Here is a 17450-nt window from a genome sequence, read left to right as displayed (position 1 = left end):
TCAGCGCAACCAAGAAGACACAAATCACTCGGAGACCAAAATGCAAGGACACTTAAACGGCTCTTCAGGTTGCTAAACAAGAAAGAGTGCTCTTAATACAACAAAGGTCAATAGATAATCCTGGGCAATAAACGAGTAGTTTCTTCATAGAAATGTTTTCAACTGAAGTAATACTCTAATATAACTTATAAGTATTACTAATATAATACAAAGGTTACATCTGCATCGCATTGTGGAGGAAGAAATCTCACAAACAGCCACACCCATTGATGTAAAGTATGTTCACGTCCATGACAAGTAAATGTTCATATTGTAAGATAGTCCCAGACTTAACTACATATTTTCCGGGTATGTAGGTGCTGCCTTTGCCTTGCGGCATGCTGCTAGACGTAAAAAACATTATATGATCTTAATCAGATAAATGGAATAAAAGATAATAGTATTATGATCCAGCTATTAATTTAAGGATTTACAATATGATCCCTATAGCTGCACTTTCTGGGATAAAAGCAACAGAATTGGGACACTAAACTAATGCCTACGTAGGATTTGAAAAAGAAAAAAAACAGATCAACCTCTTATGATTGTGACCTGATTATCATTTTGTAGATGGATCGTACAGTACATGGCTCGGTTCATCTATGCGTGTTAAAACTGGCCCAAAAAAATCCCTCTGCATTTTGGGCAGGATTGTGGTTTGAGAGACAATGAAAGTCAAGTAAAAAATGCCACCAGAGGCTGCTGTCTCTGAGGAGCACCTACCCTTGGAGGACAGGGAGGTCTTGGAGAGATTGAGGAGGCGCAGTCCCTTGTTGAGGCGGCACACTTGTTGAATGAGGTTGGAGACGCCTGGTTTGAGGAGAGAAGACAAAAGGAAGAGAAGCTACAATTCAAATCATAGAAATAACGTTTTGGGGACTGTGAACTGAAAGGGTTTTTTATATTTTGGAATAATAATGAACAAACAAACCATTGGGCTGTGAGTCACATTTTACCAATCAAACGAACGATCGTGGACATAACTGACAGAACTGATGATGAAAAATATTTTTACCCACACAGAGCTTTGCCACTTATCAAGCCAAAATAAAACCTCTGGATACATTGTCTCCAAAACACGCGCGCACGCAGGCATGCGCACATACACACACACGCGCACACGCACACACGCACACGCACACGCTAAATAAAAGGAAATGACATCTCACCAGGATACTTTACAATCTCCCACATGCCCGCTGCAGGAACAAACCCACAAAAATAACATATGCCGAGCCGCATTACATAACACCTCGCTTCAGCTCAGGGATCGCGCTAAACTCACTGCAGTCATGCATGTGTGGAACGATAAGAATATCATATTATATGTGGTTGGAGCTGCCGTTTACACTCCTCGTAATGATTGAAATAATGCACCACAGGAAAGTGCTACTGTTGTTTTGTCTGTCATGTGTTTGCATGCAGGAAGTGTTGCATAATGACAGAAAGGGTACTTGACATATCTAACTGCAAATGAAATGCTATTCTAGAGGCAAGCTGGGTTTCCTGGTTACGGAACAAATGTATATATAAAGAACTAGTAGCAGCATTAAAAGGCGTAAGAAGAGAAACATTGTAACCTTTCTAAACAGACACAGCATCACCGAAGGTCATTCTTGACTGTGATTAAAGGGATTACTGAGATGGTGGTTAAGGCTCTTTGAGTCGAAACTGTAGTCTGCACACACTCAACACACACGAGGAAGAATGAGCACAAGCGACCTATAGTGGTCAACATTCAGTGAGGCACACCAAATTAAAACGTAGGTTTCTGTACATGTGTGTGTTTGTGAGCTCCTATGTGGGCGAGACTGGAGAAAATGAAATAATAAAAGACATGAACGATAGATGAGAGACAAATAGAAAGGAACAGAAAAAAAGTGTTCTGTGATGACATTGATTTGGAATTCATTGGCAGGGAACAAAAGCAGTGAAAGAGCAATGAGCGGCAGAGACGGCAGTAGGAGGGAGATGGAGCGAGAGAGGTCACAGAGGTCAGTCCGCCACCTTGGTTGTCGAGTGTGTTATGAGCCAGGTTGAGGGAGTGAATCACCGAGGCTGGGTTCTCCGACAGCGCTGACGCCATCTTCTGCGGAAAATCCCTGAAGACAAAAACGTAAAAAAAAAAAAAATAGGAGACTCACGTTTTCTGTTTCAATACAAATCTCAAAGACTGAGTGAATCCGCAGGAGAGCGTTCCCTACTTGAAAGCACCTGGTAAAGGTTCACCATTAGTCTTGGGGATGGGGGCAAACTGTCCTGCTGAAGCAGCAGAGTCGTTGCTTTGGAGAAATGGTAATTTAACTAGAGCGGGTTTGTGATGTCAAAAAAGTTGATTTAAAATTCATTTTGAATTTTTTCGTGCCAGCTGATAGCAGTTGAAGTTTTTGTTCAACCAGTTTTTGAGGTGTTCATGTCAAGAAAATTATTTCTTTGAAATAGTTTAAAAACTTAATTAAATAATATCAGATTTAACATTTTTTTAACTTTTATATTGAATCATTTTGAACAGGGCCCATTATGCTTTCTTCATATGCTCTCCCTGTTAAAAGAAATGTAAGCTCCATATTTGCAGTTCTTAGCGGTTATTAGGTAGAAAGCTCTGATAAAGCCACTGCAAGTTAATTCCAGCGAGTCTATTAATTCATATTCTTTAATAATCGTATACCTCATTCTTTAGGTGGCTCTCGTTCCTGTTTTCATTTTGCAGTGAGTGCTTTGCTGCAGTGCTTGGGCCTCTAATACAAATTGCCCTCTCTCTTGGAAGGGATGTAAACATAGGGAAAGTATAAAAACCTCATCATGCTGCAGTAAATCATCTCGCCTCGAGGCGCCAATTTGTCTCAATTAATACTAAATAAGGATATTGCTCCACTGAGTGACACTAGCCGTGTATAGAAGGTGAAACGTCTCACCAGGTGAAGCCCCAAATTTCACTAATGGGGAGACAATGCACCTGCCACAGGCAGAGAGGAGGGACATTTATTGGTTGAAAGAGTGGAGGTTAAAAGAGGTGACAAGAGAAAGAGAGAAAAGGGAGGGGGGGGCAGACCGGGAAAGGTTAAGGCGGGAGGTTGGTGAGGTGAGGATGGGTGGAGAGCTGAGAGGACCTGAGGCGAGAGAAAGAAAATACAAGCGAAGCAGGGGAGGGGAGATGCGAGACTGGAGCAAATATAAAAAGAGGGCAAAAGAGAGGTGAAATGTGAGCAGGGGAAGAAAGGGAAAGGAAATTAGGTTAGCAGAGGGCTGAATGACGGGGCTGGTGGATGGAAACCTACGATTTGAGTCCTGCATTCTCCAGAGTGAGCTCCTCCAAGCTGTTGGACTTGCTGACTGTGTGCAGGACCTGGTCCACCACCTCTGACCCCTGCGGACCAAAGCAAGAAGCATGTGACCGCAGGTTTCAGACGGACGGAGAGTACGGGCGGGGGAGTGGGAAGCAGACAGTAATCAGATGTTTTAGGGTCGGTAAATTTTACGCTAGGGGAGCAGTTTCAGATTGCCATGGTGATATATATGTGGCTCTGGAAAGATTTTGAGATGGGATTCATAATCGGGCACCAGTTGTGTTCATAAATCTTAATAACTAAGGATACTCTTATCAGATTCATGGGTTTTTGCTGATCTACTGAACACAATATTGGAGCAACATTCTTAATAATTCCTGTTGCATGTAAAAACCATATCCCTCAAAAAGAAGCCAGCGCTTCAGCTACAGAAACAAATCCAATCAAAGAAAGCAGCTTTGCAAATATTCCTGGAGGAACAAAAATCTTTCAACTAGTTGGTTTGCCTTCAAAGATTAACAAAGTGGGTTATGGTGACTAACATGAGATGTAAAACTATTTCACTATTTCAAATCTGAAACCAAGCTTTGCCAAACTTCAATGATCAAAGCATTTAATCTGATGCCTTATAAAACTTCGAAAAGTATCGCTTGACTGTTGTCATGGAGTTCACCTTCAGATGGATCCCACTTACCCAAATGCATATTATGAATAATAAATAAAAGTGGAGGGATTTCTTCATCATGAAGTGCAGTGTGCAAAATGAGCTCATGCAATATGACAAATGTAATCTGATAACAAACAGGAAAGTAAAGACACATGTGAAAAAGCAAAACACTGTTTATAAGTAAAGAGTTAAAAAACATAAATAGATAGTTACTATGCGCATGTCCTTGCAGTGCAGCTTGGTGAACCAGGTGTTGTACGCAATGGATGCCACGATTACCGCCAAGTCCCTGCAATGGACACACACACACACACACACACACACACACACACACACACACGAGATCAAATGCAAATCTTTAAAATTAGTCAACTCCATCTGCTCCAAACCATTCAATGTCATTGATCCATAAATCCACATTATCGTGGGCCAAACTATTTTCTTTGCTCCCCCATTTAGTAAAAAGCAGTTCATCATTGTGACAGGGAGTACACTGCACACACACTATATGGGCCGCGCAGCTTTTTACAAGATGAGTGATACTGCAGCCCTGCTGAGGAGGAGAAGCAGAGAATAAGAACAAAAAGGCAGAAGAAGATCAATGCCTGGGTCAGTGGATTACTCACTAAGCCCCCGTTGCATCCCAGCTACAGACCTCAAACAGTGCACAGCTATACAGACAGGGCGCCTACAGACCAGCCTGTGTATGTGTGTTTGCGTGTGTTTGAAAGGTAAGAAAGAAAGAGTTCTAGGATCCTCCAAGGTCCAACTAAAGCCACACTGCTACTATTCCTGCTATACATCATCTAACAAGCAGCAATGCAGAGGGAGAGGCAGGGGAGAAGCTCAGAGAGAGGGAGAAAATGAAGAAAGGAGGATAGCGAGACAGAGGAGAAACACGAGGGAAAACAGTGTGATGGAGCTGGTGTGGGTCCTTTTGCAAACGACTGCGCTAGCCGGGACATTACAGTAGATCTCAGGAGTAAAATGGCTACAGGCTGTATTCCTGTAATCACCAGGCCAGCCATCAGACCGGCCCGCTCTAACGGACTCACTGCGTGTGTGTGTGTGCGTGCGAGAGAGAGAGCAGATGATGCACTTGTCAAGATTCATCGCCAACACCGACTGTTGACTGGTGTTGGTGACAGCGGGACATGCAATTGACCTCTACGATGTCTCACTGAGTCATGTGCCGTGTTGGTAACCACGTGTCGTCCTGTTCTGGCATCGCTCCAGTGGTGCGATGTGGGATTAGATTCAAACTGTTGATTAGTTTAGGGTTTAAAGGCCGGTCATGAGAAGGGTTAAAAGTATGTGGAAGGTGAATACAATTTTTCTCTATTCAAACACTTCTTACATACACACGGTGTTATGAAAATATAATTCAAAACAGACCTTCGTACATATTCAGTGAATGGACTGAGGATGTGTGAACATTTGTGATACTGTATATATTCAATATGCTAACAAAGAAAGCAGTAGAATACCAACCTCGATCTTCTAAGCTTACTTTTAGCAAGAAAATCAACATATATTCAAATTCTCAATCTCTTTAAGATCAAATTCCAGGCTGAATGCAAATTATGTCACTTGTAATCTACCGCCACAAGCTACCTGATCCAACTGCACATACTGGTCTACTGGTATAAGAATGGGTCCTTCTAGCAAACACATAAGGCTCCAACAGTTATTACAGCCCACAATATGCACACTGATCTCATTAGGCATTCCAAGGAATGGGGTTGAGATGCAGAGTTTCTCCTGAGGTGGTTCAGAAGAAAAGGTCATGGGATCCTTTAAATCAATGTCCCCCCGGCTGCAGGGGTGTGCTCAGACTAGTAAATGGCCATAAGCCAATTTGATTATTAAACACTGTGAGGGTGAAGCCGGCGAGAGGACACAAAGTGTTATTCGCGAGTTGAGTCATTATTCCCCTTATGAATGTTTATCGTACTCTGTGAGAACATCCTCGCCAGGGAAGCTGGATAAACTGACATGAACGGTGGCTATAGTCGGAAAGGTCAGAAGGCGCTACAATTCTTAAGATTCATCCTCTGGGGATTATAAATATTCATAACTAATTTGACGGCAATCTGGCGGAGGGTATGGTGCCCCCCTCCCCCTCGCAAGCCTGTGACTCGGGTCCTGTCACAGTCGCAGCAGAGAGCTGTGGGGCTGCTTCAGTGACAGGAAGAGCCAAGACGGAGAGCCGGGGAAAAGTTGGACGCAGCAACCAGACTAGTTAGTGAGTCCGTGTGTGTGTGTGTGTGTGCGCGCAGAGGAGTGACTATCGAGCCAAGAAGCGCCCCAACAAGTTGTTTGGGCAGTAAGGCGTGAAAATCTATCTCACACACAGACACATAAACATGTTTTGTGTGTGCGTGTGTGTGTGTGTGTAGGGGAGTTATTTAGAGAAAAAGAGCTGGAACAGTGAGGCCGAACCAAAAAAAAAGGGGAGAAAATAAAGGAAGTGGATGAAAAACAGGATGAGACGGGGCCAGAAAAAAAAGCTGTCGCAGTCAGCAAGGAGGAGTGAGTCCAGGCAATGTTTGGACGGACAGCAGGCAGCAGAAAAAAAGCTGCAACCCGTCACTCGTGGAAACAGTGGACAGGCTCCATAGGGAGGACGGGGACGCAGAAGGTCAGCGTGAGTAGGCTCTGACAGGTGATCATGAAAAGAACAATCCTTGGCTCTTTTCTCCGCTCATTCGCACACTTCTGGATTGCTTCCCTGCATTGATTCTTTTCCTCCAATCCCATGTGTTCTGTCCGCATCAATTTAGATTTAATAAAACTTCTACAGAATAGCAGCCAGATTCTTTAATATGGGATTGTAGGCTCAAGGGAACAGTGTGTTAAAGATCTTAGAAAAACGGGCCGCACCTTCCCCTAAAAAAGGCTTTATTTTATTGGAGGGAAAAACAAGCCCGATGCCGAGGTTTTTAGCAGTGCATGTAGAAGACATTAATATATTCATGAGTTGCTACTGCAATCATGCCTCTTTGAATGGCCTTTTTGATTCAGCAGCGTGGCGAGGTTCTGCCGCTGTGATTGTTGAGTGTGAATGCATCCTCTCCGGTCGGGATCGTCGTCTCCGCAGAGGGAAGCAGAAAGGATTCCACAGGCCTTTGGGTTATTTAGGACAAAACACTCCTCAAATAAAGAACAAGCGCGCCATTTGCATGTCAGCTGTCAAAGTCTTCTTTCATGATCGTCAGTGCTCGAGCAGCACGCGCGCTCTTCCTCAACATGCTTGGGAAAGGAGGTGGGGGACTTACAAAGATGCCAGGCGGGAGGCAGAGGAGGAGACAAATGGCACTTTACAGCTGTCTCTATGCGCCCTGGATTCCGCCTCTGAGAAGCTCAGCGTTCTCTGTGATCTTTCCAAACTTAACACAATTGAACAGAGACATGGGACAGCGAGAGAGCCAGGCCGATGCGCTAAATGCTTCAGCACAGGCAGGGACTTGTCAAACCAGCCGACGCACTGTTGTTGAGATGAGGGTCGACAAGCAAAACACCGTGATGCGCAGTGAGGAGCCTTTCAAAACAACAAAATAGCCAGAGGGTAACCGGGACAGTGATGTCTCTTTTGAAATTTGACGGGTCCGTACCGCAGAACAGTGGATTCAAAATGAGAACGTGACTAAAGCGCTGAATCTCAGCTTCAGTTACAATCTCATACATTGAGAACGAAGTTGAGTGCTTTGGGGTTTTGGGGAGGATGCGGTAGGGGGAGGGCCAAGGCCATGTAAGGGACTCCCCCATGGACTGATGATGTCTGCAAGCCATGGAACATCCAAACAAGTTGTAAAAATTAGTATGAATTCATTACGGGAATCAGAAAAAAAACATTTTTTTTCTTGTGTTTGCGGTTGGACAACAACACATTAACGTGTAGAAGCACTAACAACGTGGAATTTAGTTTTTCAAACACCGTTTTAAATGCTAAAATTAAAAATGTTAAGAATAAATGAGTAAATATCGTCTTGTTTTTATCTTGTTTTCAATGTGACATTGCAGTGACTTGTGGGTAATTTCCTTGGGCAAAGTCGGCATCCAATGCTGACTAACAGCAAGGGTTCATTAGGGCTGAAAATGTCTGCCGGAGAGCCTCAGACAGTACGCGGTGGGACAGAACCAAACCCTCACAGAGCGGGAGTGCACCTCAAAGATCGGGATCGGGCCCAAATATCACGTATCTGTTTACAACGCAGCCAAAGAATAGGGGGGTGAGGGGTTACGGTGCAGGGTGGGGGGATCAAGCGCACCACATTCCAAGTTACACCACTATTAGTTTGAGGTCTTCCATAACACATCCAGCAGTGTGCAAACAAATTTACGGTCAATGCAATGTGTGCCGAGCAGTGGGGGATAAAAAATATATATCTTATCTTCTACAATTCTTAACCAATTGACAGATCATACAGATGTGTCTCCCCCTCCCTGTGCAGATGGATTGGAAAATTTGGAGCTGTGCCAAGAAAAAAAGCTTGTCAAGGACTGAGTGCAGCCTTCAAACACGGGTGTGAAGCCTTTGGGCACGTCTTTAATTGATTCATTCGCAGGGCGGAATTAGTTTGACATGACTCATGTGCAATAGAGCCCGTTCGCAGCAGGCTCCATGTGCAGGATCAAAATGTCTGGTTGCAAGGTCTACAGCAGCGTTTCCCAAAGTGTGGGCCGCGGCCCACTGCCACGTGAGGTCATTTACAATAAATAAAAAAAATGTTTTTAATTTTCAATTTTGAAAGATTTGAAATTAATATCAAAATATTCATGATGCAGCACATTAGTTATGTGAAAGATTAATTGATGAAGCACAAACAATTTACGAAACGAACAGATTATTAAAACAATAAGGTTCTCGCTCGAAACGGCTGCTCTTGTCTGCCTGTCGTTATTCAACAAACAAAACAAACAAAACAATGTCAAACGGGGCGCCCTCTTGTAGTATTAAATATACTGCATTTTCCGCACTCCAAGGCGCACTTAAAAGCCTTTAATTTTCTCAAACAACAGTGCCTTATAATCCGGAGCGCCTTTTATATTGATCAATTGGTTAATCGGTTGATCCATACTGGTTGTACACGGTGCTCAAGGCGCTCTGCCGAACATGCCAAAGCTGCGGGCGCTCAAGCGCGTGAGATATGGAGCTTGTTTCAGGGCACGTCAGAGAAACCAAGGTGTCGTTCTCGCCGAGCACTTCATGAGATTAAAGAGCGAGAGACGGTGCCCTTTTCTTTACAGTAGCTGAACCATCTTAACGGGGAAACTAAGTTATTCTAAAAGGAGGCGGCGTGGCTGGAGAGCAGCCGAAGATTTAAGGCGTGGATGGCAAGGGGAGCGGCGGGAGCGGATGCACCTCACAGCATCGATCGGACCCTGAAAGCACCGTCTCCACCTCCCCACATCCCCCCCCATCCACCCACCCCGACGTCAAACGTTTGACTGCAGTATTATGCGCCTTGTTGTGCAGAAAACACGGCACATGAGCTCCGGAGAAAATGGTATACAAAACATACATTGGCGGTTAATACAATTTTATTCGGTTAAATTCTTAAGGTCATTTAATCATCCCTAGTTTATGTTTTGATTAAAGTTCATTAAAGTCAAAAGTTCAAAAGTAAAATCATTAAAGTTGATTAAAAATTGGGTGGGCCGCAAAAGATTTTCAGATTTCAAAGTGGGCCGCGGCATTCTTGAGTTTGGGAACCGCTGGTCTACAGAATCTACAGAAAGACATGTATACATGTGGACACTAAACTTGCTAACGTAATCTATCCGCGGACTAATGGCTCACGGATCTGAAAAGTCAATGTATTTTGGTTGCATTTGGGACAGTCGGTGGTCCCGTAGCCACGTTGAATTTTTGCGGCGTGCAAACACTGGTCTTAACGGGTCTACATGCAAGCCTCAAAGATGGTGAGGAGTCAACATTAGGGGTCACCATTACCTAGAGACAATCATTCGAAAACCGTGGAAGCACTGAACTCTTTTACAACACTCTCAGCAAACTCTGACTGGGTGAAGAAAGTGACTCTGCTCCATTACCCATTGCATTTTAAAGGACCTGTACCTGGAAAGTGATGTGGCTAACAATGGGTTTCGCGGCACTGGCCGTGCAGCAACAAGGTGCATTCTATTTGCCACTACTGGGGACGTTAGATTACTAAAAGCACAGCAGAGCACCACTGTTGAACCACCTGGAGGTAGAAGTGATTGGCTGTAGCTTAAAAAAAGAATGGTCCTCCAATCCTCAAAATGTGTTCTGCTTACTGTTACTTTGCTACATGCCGCGTTTTGTCACTAGAACGTTTCTCTGAACTCACCTTAAAGCTAAAACTAGTTTTGGATCCAGTCGTGGTCCACAATTCAACTAAAATCACACTCATTTGCATACCTAAACCCATAATTACATTTCATAGGGATTTAAATCGAGGCCAAAACCACCGGCGATTTCATTTATTGAGATCAGACTAAAGTAAAAATAAAAATAAAAAAAGGAAACAGTTCGAGCTGACTGCAGTTTTGACAAAGCAAGGATTGTGCTAACTATCTGCTGCTATTAACAGCCACACATTGAATGCAACAGAACTTAAAATATCAGATATAATGAGGTTGTGTTAACTTGCCCAATTACTTTCTGTCCTCAAATAAATGCCGAAAGTCAGCACTTTGCTCTTATTTCCACTGCTACATTTCACATCTAATGTCTCGGAGAGCCACACGACACACACACACACACACACACACACACACACAGACACAGACACAGACACACACACACACACACACACACACACACACACACACACACACACACACACACACACACACACACACCTGCTACTGATGAATAAGTTTGTGTTGTTCCAATCAGTGCTTACTGGCAAACAGTATTCCATTTGGTTGCTTTTAATGTGGAAATAAACCAAGTCACCTGCTGTCCAGGTGGCTGAAATCCAGTAAATTGAACTCCCTGTTGTCCTGAGAGTGGTAGATGGTGTCAACATCCTGGACCCGTGGAGGGGAGGAAATATGAGAGAAAAAGAAATGGGACAGAGTTACAAAAGGTGGGAAAGTATGTCAAACTTTTCTGGATGTTCCGGCAGCGACCCAAAGGGGTTTTGTGCAGCCTCTACGTGTTCTCACCCACTGCACTTCTTCTTTGCAGCCGATCCCGTTGTAGTCGCAAAGAGCTGCGTAGGTCTCAGAAAAACCTCCTGAAAGGTGGAGAGGAAGAAGAGCCAACAGATCAGGGCGACTGTGGGTGAGTGGGGAGCACGGTCGTCCACCAATCAGAGGGTTGTCGGTTCGATCCCAGGCTGTGCTAACCCGCATGCCGATGTGTCCTTGAGCAAGACACTTAACCCAACATTGCTCCTGTAGCTGCGACTACAGCGTATGAATGTTAGTTACTCATGGCAGGTGTCACTGTGTATGGTTCTCCTGTCATCAGTGTATGAATGGGTGTGAATGGGTGAATGATGTCATGTAGTGTTAAAGCGCTTTGAGTGGTCGGAAGACTAGAAAGCGCTATACAAGTACAGTCCATTTACCATTTACCATTTATCAATCCACTCCAAAGGGTAACATATCCGAAAAGGGTAAGTATGCAGCAAACGCAGGGTGGAGGACTCCGGTACGAGGGGAAAAAAACAAAACAAAAAGGCCAGAGATGAAAGGAGGCTCTCGGAGATCTTCGGTACCGAGTGCGCTGTAAATGCTGGTGGTAAGATAAAAGTATTGCAGCGTGAAAGAGCCCTTCTTGAATACTTTGGTCCTCTGACCCACTTGAGGACGAGTCTGCCAACGGGATTCTGCGAGTGGATGAACTCTAAACGCACTTTCTGTGTGCATGTGGCGTTAACGACTCACCGCAGGTTTTCTGGGCCTCCAGCGACGATTCAGAGTTTGGTGAAAACTTGTGACTTCCTTCGCTCAGGTCTCCCTCTGCTCGACAAATAGGAGGACTGGAAGACAACGAGGGAGAGTTCTAGTTCCAATAACACAAGAATCCACACAGACGCGGCGTAAAGAGCTAGCACTCCACGCTAAAACCCTCAGGGGGGCGCAGAGGTGCTCTGAGCTAAATGGCAACTTCAGCATGCTAATATGCTCACATTGACGCCGTCACCGCAGGATTTGTAAGCTCGCTAACGTAATCACTGCATAGGAAATTAGCAACGTGAACCTGAAAGTTACCACAGGGATGGAGGAAACCTCATGGGAAGTCATTAAGACTTTAGTCCTCTCCATAGTTATCAGACTGGACATTTTGTACGGTCACCTTGTGCAGACATTCATGATTCCCAGAGGATGAATCCTAATGACTTTCTGGATATTTCAGTCTTGAACAAAGTGTTGTGATTAGAAAGCATCTGGTCCACCTTTGGGTAATGGGAGATGAGTAAATATTATACTTTTGCCCCTCCCTCAGCTGCTATTGCTGAAGAGCCCTCAAGCAAGGCACTAAACTCCCAGCTGCATAAGTGGAGCATTTCAGGCCCAAGAGACTTAGAAAATATTAAGAAGGGGGTTTCACTAAGAAAGATTCAGATTCAACTAAACCAAGAACAGCGTAATGACCTGATGATGATGACCTGTCCTATTTGCATAAAAATATGCTAATTTGCAGCTCACTTGTTCTTTCATTGATGATTCAGTCAAAATTAGGATGGAAATTGAGCCTCTGCATATGATATGTCATTGCTTTGGCAGAGAAAAAATCCCTGGGATGCTATTTTAAAAAAGAAACCGTTGCTCCTTGGTGGAATTGTATATCACATGAAAAATATAGATATATTCCTCTACTTGCTGGTTGTTTTCTTTAAAACAATTCTCAGACAAGTCCTCCAGTATGCAGAAAACAGTAAGAACCTGAGTAAATTCTGTGTTTGAACACAACGCTGTGCTCTACTGGCTTTTTGACAGGATTACACCACTACACCATTCAACACACACCACCCCTAATCCCATTTGTCAACCGATCACACGCACGACACCTAACCACATTCGCGACCTTAATCCCCCACCTTATCTCGACAATCATCACCCGCTCCTGGCGCCCGTGTGTACGCACTCCTGATCTTGCTCCTATCTGCATTGTGTACCTCAATGCAGCGGCACCAATCAGCTTCAAGGCTGCACAACCAAACCCACGACCACTGTCCACCCCGTGTCTTCCCCGCTCACTTTATTCTCCTTAAATGCTGTCCCTGGAAGCAATCATCTGCCCCAGCCCTAATGGAATAGAGACATTCCGAAAGATGATAGAGCGCGGCGATAGCCTTGTGCAGGTCAATTGTCGCGGCGCAGTCAATCCCATTGCTCTTAGAAATTGTAGATGAGGCCCAGGAGAGAGGACAATACACTCTGCCTTGCTTGCCCGCTCAGCCGTACATTCACATGACCACAGGGACAAAACGTGTCCAAGGCTTAAACCTCGCTCTATCCAGACATTTTCTTTAGTGCGTGTCCTCAGTGCGCCACTCCTTCAGAGAGTGTAAAGACATACACGGCCCACTTCAGGATTTCTAACTGTGTCGACACGGCTTCGTGCTTTGCTCTGTCAGTGGCGGAGTGTTCTGCTACTTATTGAACTAAAAAAAAAATTAAAGAGGAAAGAAAAAAGGCCCTCAGGTAACGGCCTACTCAGTGTCAACTGGTTGATTTAATCCCATTGATTGCTGTGTCTCCTGTCACACAGAAAGGGGTTGAAAGCAAACTCCGGAAAGACAAGAATGCACTTCGATGTCGAAGAGGAGAGCTGCACCAAAGCGAGGCTGCTACGTTGTGCCAACGCACACGTCGAGTGCCGTTAACGTCGGCCAGCTCGTGTTCGCCCCTTAAGCACGACACACACAAAAAAAAGGAAGACCCGTTGCTCTGCTCGAGGCGCGGGTGCTCGGAGAAGCTTACGCATAAATGGAGTTGTTGAAGACTCGTGAGAGGGCGTAATTGATGTGGCCAACCATGTGATCCAGCTGGTCCTGGGTCTGCAGTCGCAGCGAGTAGGTGGTCTTGTCTGTGTCGATGACGACCTGTGTATACACACACGCACACACAAAAACAGTTGATCAATAGTGGCGCATTCAGCAGCCGTGAAGTCCAAACAGGAAAACCCCATGAGTGTGTCACCTGGTGTTCTGGATAGGTGTTCATTGCTCGGATTTCCAAGAAGTTGAAGGTGACCTCCATCTGAAAATAGAAAAATATTATTGTTGTTTCACATCAGCTATAAAAAGTATCATTTCCTCTTTTTACAGCTCATTATTTTCATGGCTCTTGCGTTTCATGAATTGGAATATTGGGACGTACTGTGCTCGATGTAGACGAGCACACAAAGGAATAAATGGATTGTATTCATATTTTGGGATCTGGGTTTCAGTTTCAGCTGTTGGTTTATTGATGACACACAGCAGCAACTCAGGAGAACAGTTAAATCCTGACTCGGGAGATTACATGTGGATATTTGCAGTTGGGATAGGCAACCAAAAATGTATGTAGAGGACATACGATGGGAGAAAACGCTCGCCCCATTAACGCTACAGACTACTTTCCAACCTTTCCCATAAACTCTCTGCAAGCTGTGCCCTTATAGTTCAATTGGGAGGGAACCACTCGGACCCAAAGTAGATCAAGCATTGAACAGTTTACTTATTTACAGCCTTTGTCTCTATCAAGTAAATTCACTATCCGTGTTCAACACGGCCAGCTGATGCTGACAGCACTGACCTCTGGAGGGAACAGCTGACTTTAACGGAGGTTGTATTTAGTTGCTTTATAATATGTTCAAGTTCTGTTCAGTGAAAATTATAACTTCACATCAACTACTAAATATAGTTGAGGTCAAAGAAAGCAAAGCTAATCAACTGCTGTAGCTTCATATTATATATTTAAATAATTTGTATGAATCTTTTCATGAAACACGCACATGAATAGTCTTATTTATCAGAATTAGCAATAAATTAATATTAAATGAAACCACTGACGTCCTTTACCTGCCACCCTGTCGTCATCATTCTAAAACATGATCAGCATTCTCTCTTCAGCTCTAAAGGTCTGGTTTGGTTCTGTCTTGTGAATTGCCACGGACGATGAGTGCTGGGGAACATTTACCTTGGTGGGCACTTTGACAGCAAAGAGATACAGTCTCCATGTTGCCAGGACCTGAGGGGAGAACACATTAATTTATTTTCTGTCACAGAGCGGGAAACGCAAATTGCAGCACGGAAAAAAATGGCACAGCACGTCCCCCCCCGACCCCCATAAAGACAACAAATCATCTCTGCGGCTCGTCCGAATGACTCGGAAGTCGCGCTAAGCACTCAGACGCAGCAGACATTAGCGCGCTGATGAATGACGATGGCGCGTGTTTGTACGAAATATTATGGGCGGGATGGAGAGTCAGGCTGCGGTCCGATTCATCGATGGTACCCAGCAGCACTCGCTCAACGGGCGCCTCGTTGCATCTGGGAAGGAACTAAAGGGGAGAGCAGGGGGAGAAAGAAGGCGGGGAAGACAGGAAGAGAGAGGTGTGCTTTTGCCCAAGTAAAAGGCATTACCATTTAAAAAGGTTCTGGGCTAAAGTAATAGACAGGAGACGTGAATATATTCATAACAGCCTATATAATTAATCTCATCTCTCAATAATTCAAAAATTCGTAATTAGCGCACACACCCCCATACATGCACTGCGCATCTATAACCCTCCCTCCCTCTCACTGCAATTTCTTGGCCGCACTTTGGTTTTGCGCTTTCTCAGTTGTCTTTCAAATGTCCTCCTTTTCATTCTGTCATTTCTCTTCATCTCCATAAAAATCTGTTCCCACACCATCCTCTTCCTTAATCCATAATCCCTTCATCCCTCCAATACCTCACTCTATCCCCTCTTGCCCTACACCCCCCGAGTCTCCTTTCCCGATTCAGTTTTTCTTTTCTTTTTCTGCTCCGTCGCTTTCAATTCCTGTAGGGCCCCTTTTTGCTGAATGGCTAATGGCATCCCACTGTGTGGCGGTGAGAGGAAGAAAGGAAATCAAACATACAAAGGAGAGAGAGAGAGACAGGGTGAGGTAGCGGAGGAAGGACAGAGACACCCGATTTCCCTCTTGATAATGAAGTCAGATACTACACCTACTCCCGGCAAAGCTGGCGTCGCAGATCAGCCCTGTGCCTCAACTATATAGACATCCGTAGCAGACTCCCACAGAGAGGAGACGCAGGAGAGGGGGAGGAATGACAAACGAGAGGAGGAGGAGGAGACCGAGGAATACCCCTGAGGAGAGAATAAAAATCTGCGCACTAAGCTGGTGGAGGGGCCTTCGCAGAAGATTGTTAGTCCAATCACAGCTCCAAGTGAAGTTTGGAAATTGTTACGTAAATCCAGCGAGGAGCAAGTGGGAACGTGAGATGTGAGATGCACAGAGAGAGAGAGGGGGGGGGGTGAAGTATCTTCTGACCGAAGCGCTAAATGTAAACAGCAGCATCAATAATGCAGGGTCTGACGGTTTCATCCTCTGATGCTGAACCAGGCCTCTCGCATCGGGTTTGTCCGCTCTTTGTATATCGTTTACAGACCATTCAAGTATCATGAGAGACAATCGATGACCATGACAGTGCTTTCCTGCCTACTTGGGTGAGTTATGTGCAGCAGTGTGGGAATATCGCCACGGGTATCTGTTCATTGTTGGTTATACCGGAATTATCTTTGCTTCGGCTCAACAAATCATCGGTTCAACAAATCATCAAATGTTAGCTACTCAAGGAGGAATCTCTAATACATCACTTTGAGTGAGATTCAGAGCCGAGTAGCAGCGTGTCCCATCACTATGAAATGATCCTGCTGGCTTACACTAGCACAGTGACTAAAGGGGACACAAACTGATCAATAACACATCTTTTTACGTAATTGTTGAACTGTCAGTTATGGCTGGGCGGTATACCGGTTTAAACAGTAAGATTTCCGTATGGCATGAATTTCTCACGTACCGTTCATCCCACCGTTACGCCATAACAACCGACGCTGTTCTTCGGCAGGCAGCAGAATTTATTTTTACACGTCATTGCAGAGCTCTGAGCAGTCAGAGCTACTTGTCTTATGTGTGTTGAGATTGAGTCATGGTTCCAACTTTATAACAACAATGAATAACCCACAACAAACACTTTTTAACACCAAAAACAAACAGACACCACGACATAACAGCTTGCGACACATAAACAATTTGTAACACTAATATTTGTACATTTATAAAAATGACCCCGCCGAACTGCATGCTGGGTAAAGCGCACAACAAGAAGTAACTCTGTTGCTACATGAAAACACAGAAAAGAGCGATACAGGAGGAACAACAAGAGACCAGAGATGCACCAACACAACTTGTTCCCAAGAGAGGAGCTGTGTCGGTTTGGAGGGTTTTTGATTTTATTAATTATTAATTATTATTAATTTAATG

At 44.5% G+C, this 17450-nt stretch overlaps 1 protein-coding gene across 17 annotated transcripts in view; it reads right to left on the bottom strand.

The window, feature by feature from the left end:
* Positions 1-17450, bottom strand: part of carmil3 (capping protein regulator and myosin 1 linker 3) — a 63680-nt gene that overhangs the window by 38759 nt on the left and 7471 nt on the right. For 14 of the 17 annotated variants that reach the window (XR_013467061.1, XR_013467062.1, XR_013467063.1 and 11 more), the window contains exons 3-12: positions 15118-15168; positions 14137-14196; positions 13918-14039; positions 11875-11969; positions 11149-11219; positions 10937-11010; positions 4207-4282; positions 3318-3406; positions 2047-2141; positions 763-849 (exon numbers count right to left, since the gene is read on the bottom strand). Coding sequence is in view for 13 of the 17 variants with exons in the window: in XM_078098710.1 (XP_077954836.1) it covers positions 763-849; positions 2047-2141; positions 3318-3406; positions 4207-4282; positions 10937-11010; positions 11149-11219; positions 11875-11969; positions 13918-14039; positions 14137-14196; positions 15118-15168 (820 nt within the window). In the remaining 4 variants the exon portion in view is untranslated. Of the gene's footprint in view, positions 1-762; positions 850-2046; positions 2142-3317; positions 3407-4206; positions 4283-10936; positions 11011-11148; positions 11220-11562; positions 11970-13917; positions 14040-14136; positions 14197-15117; positions 15169-17450 lie in introns of all 17 variants that reach the window. The other 3 variants (XR_013467064.1, XM_078098712.1, XM_078098711.1) reach the window with 1 other exon arrangement.

The sequence above is a fragment of the Gasterosteus aculeatus genome, chromosome 3 (genome assembly GCF_964276395.1).
Source record: "Gasterosteus aculeatus chromosome 3, fGasAcu3.hap1.1, whole genome shotgun sequence".
NCBI lineage: Eukaryota > Metazoa > Chordata > Actinopteri > Perciformes > Gasterosteidae > Gasterosteus > Gasterosteus aculeatus.
The sequence above is the reverse complement of the archived record's forward strand: the minus strand, read 5'-3'. Positions and strand labels throughout refer to the sequence as shown.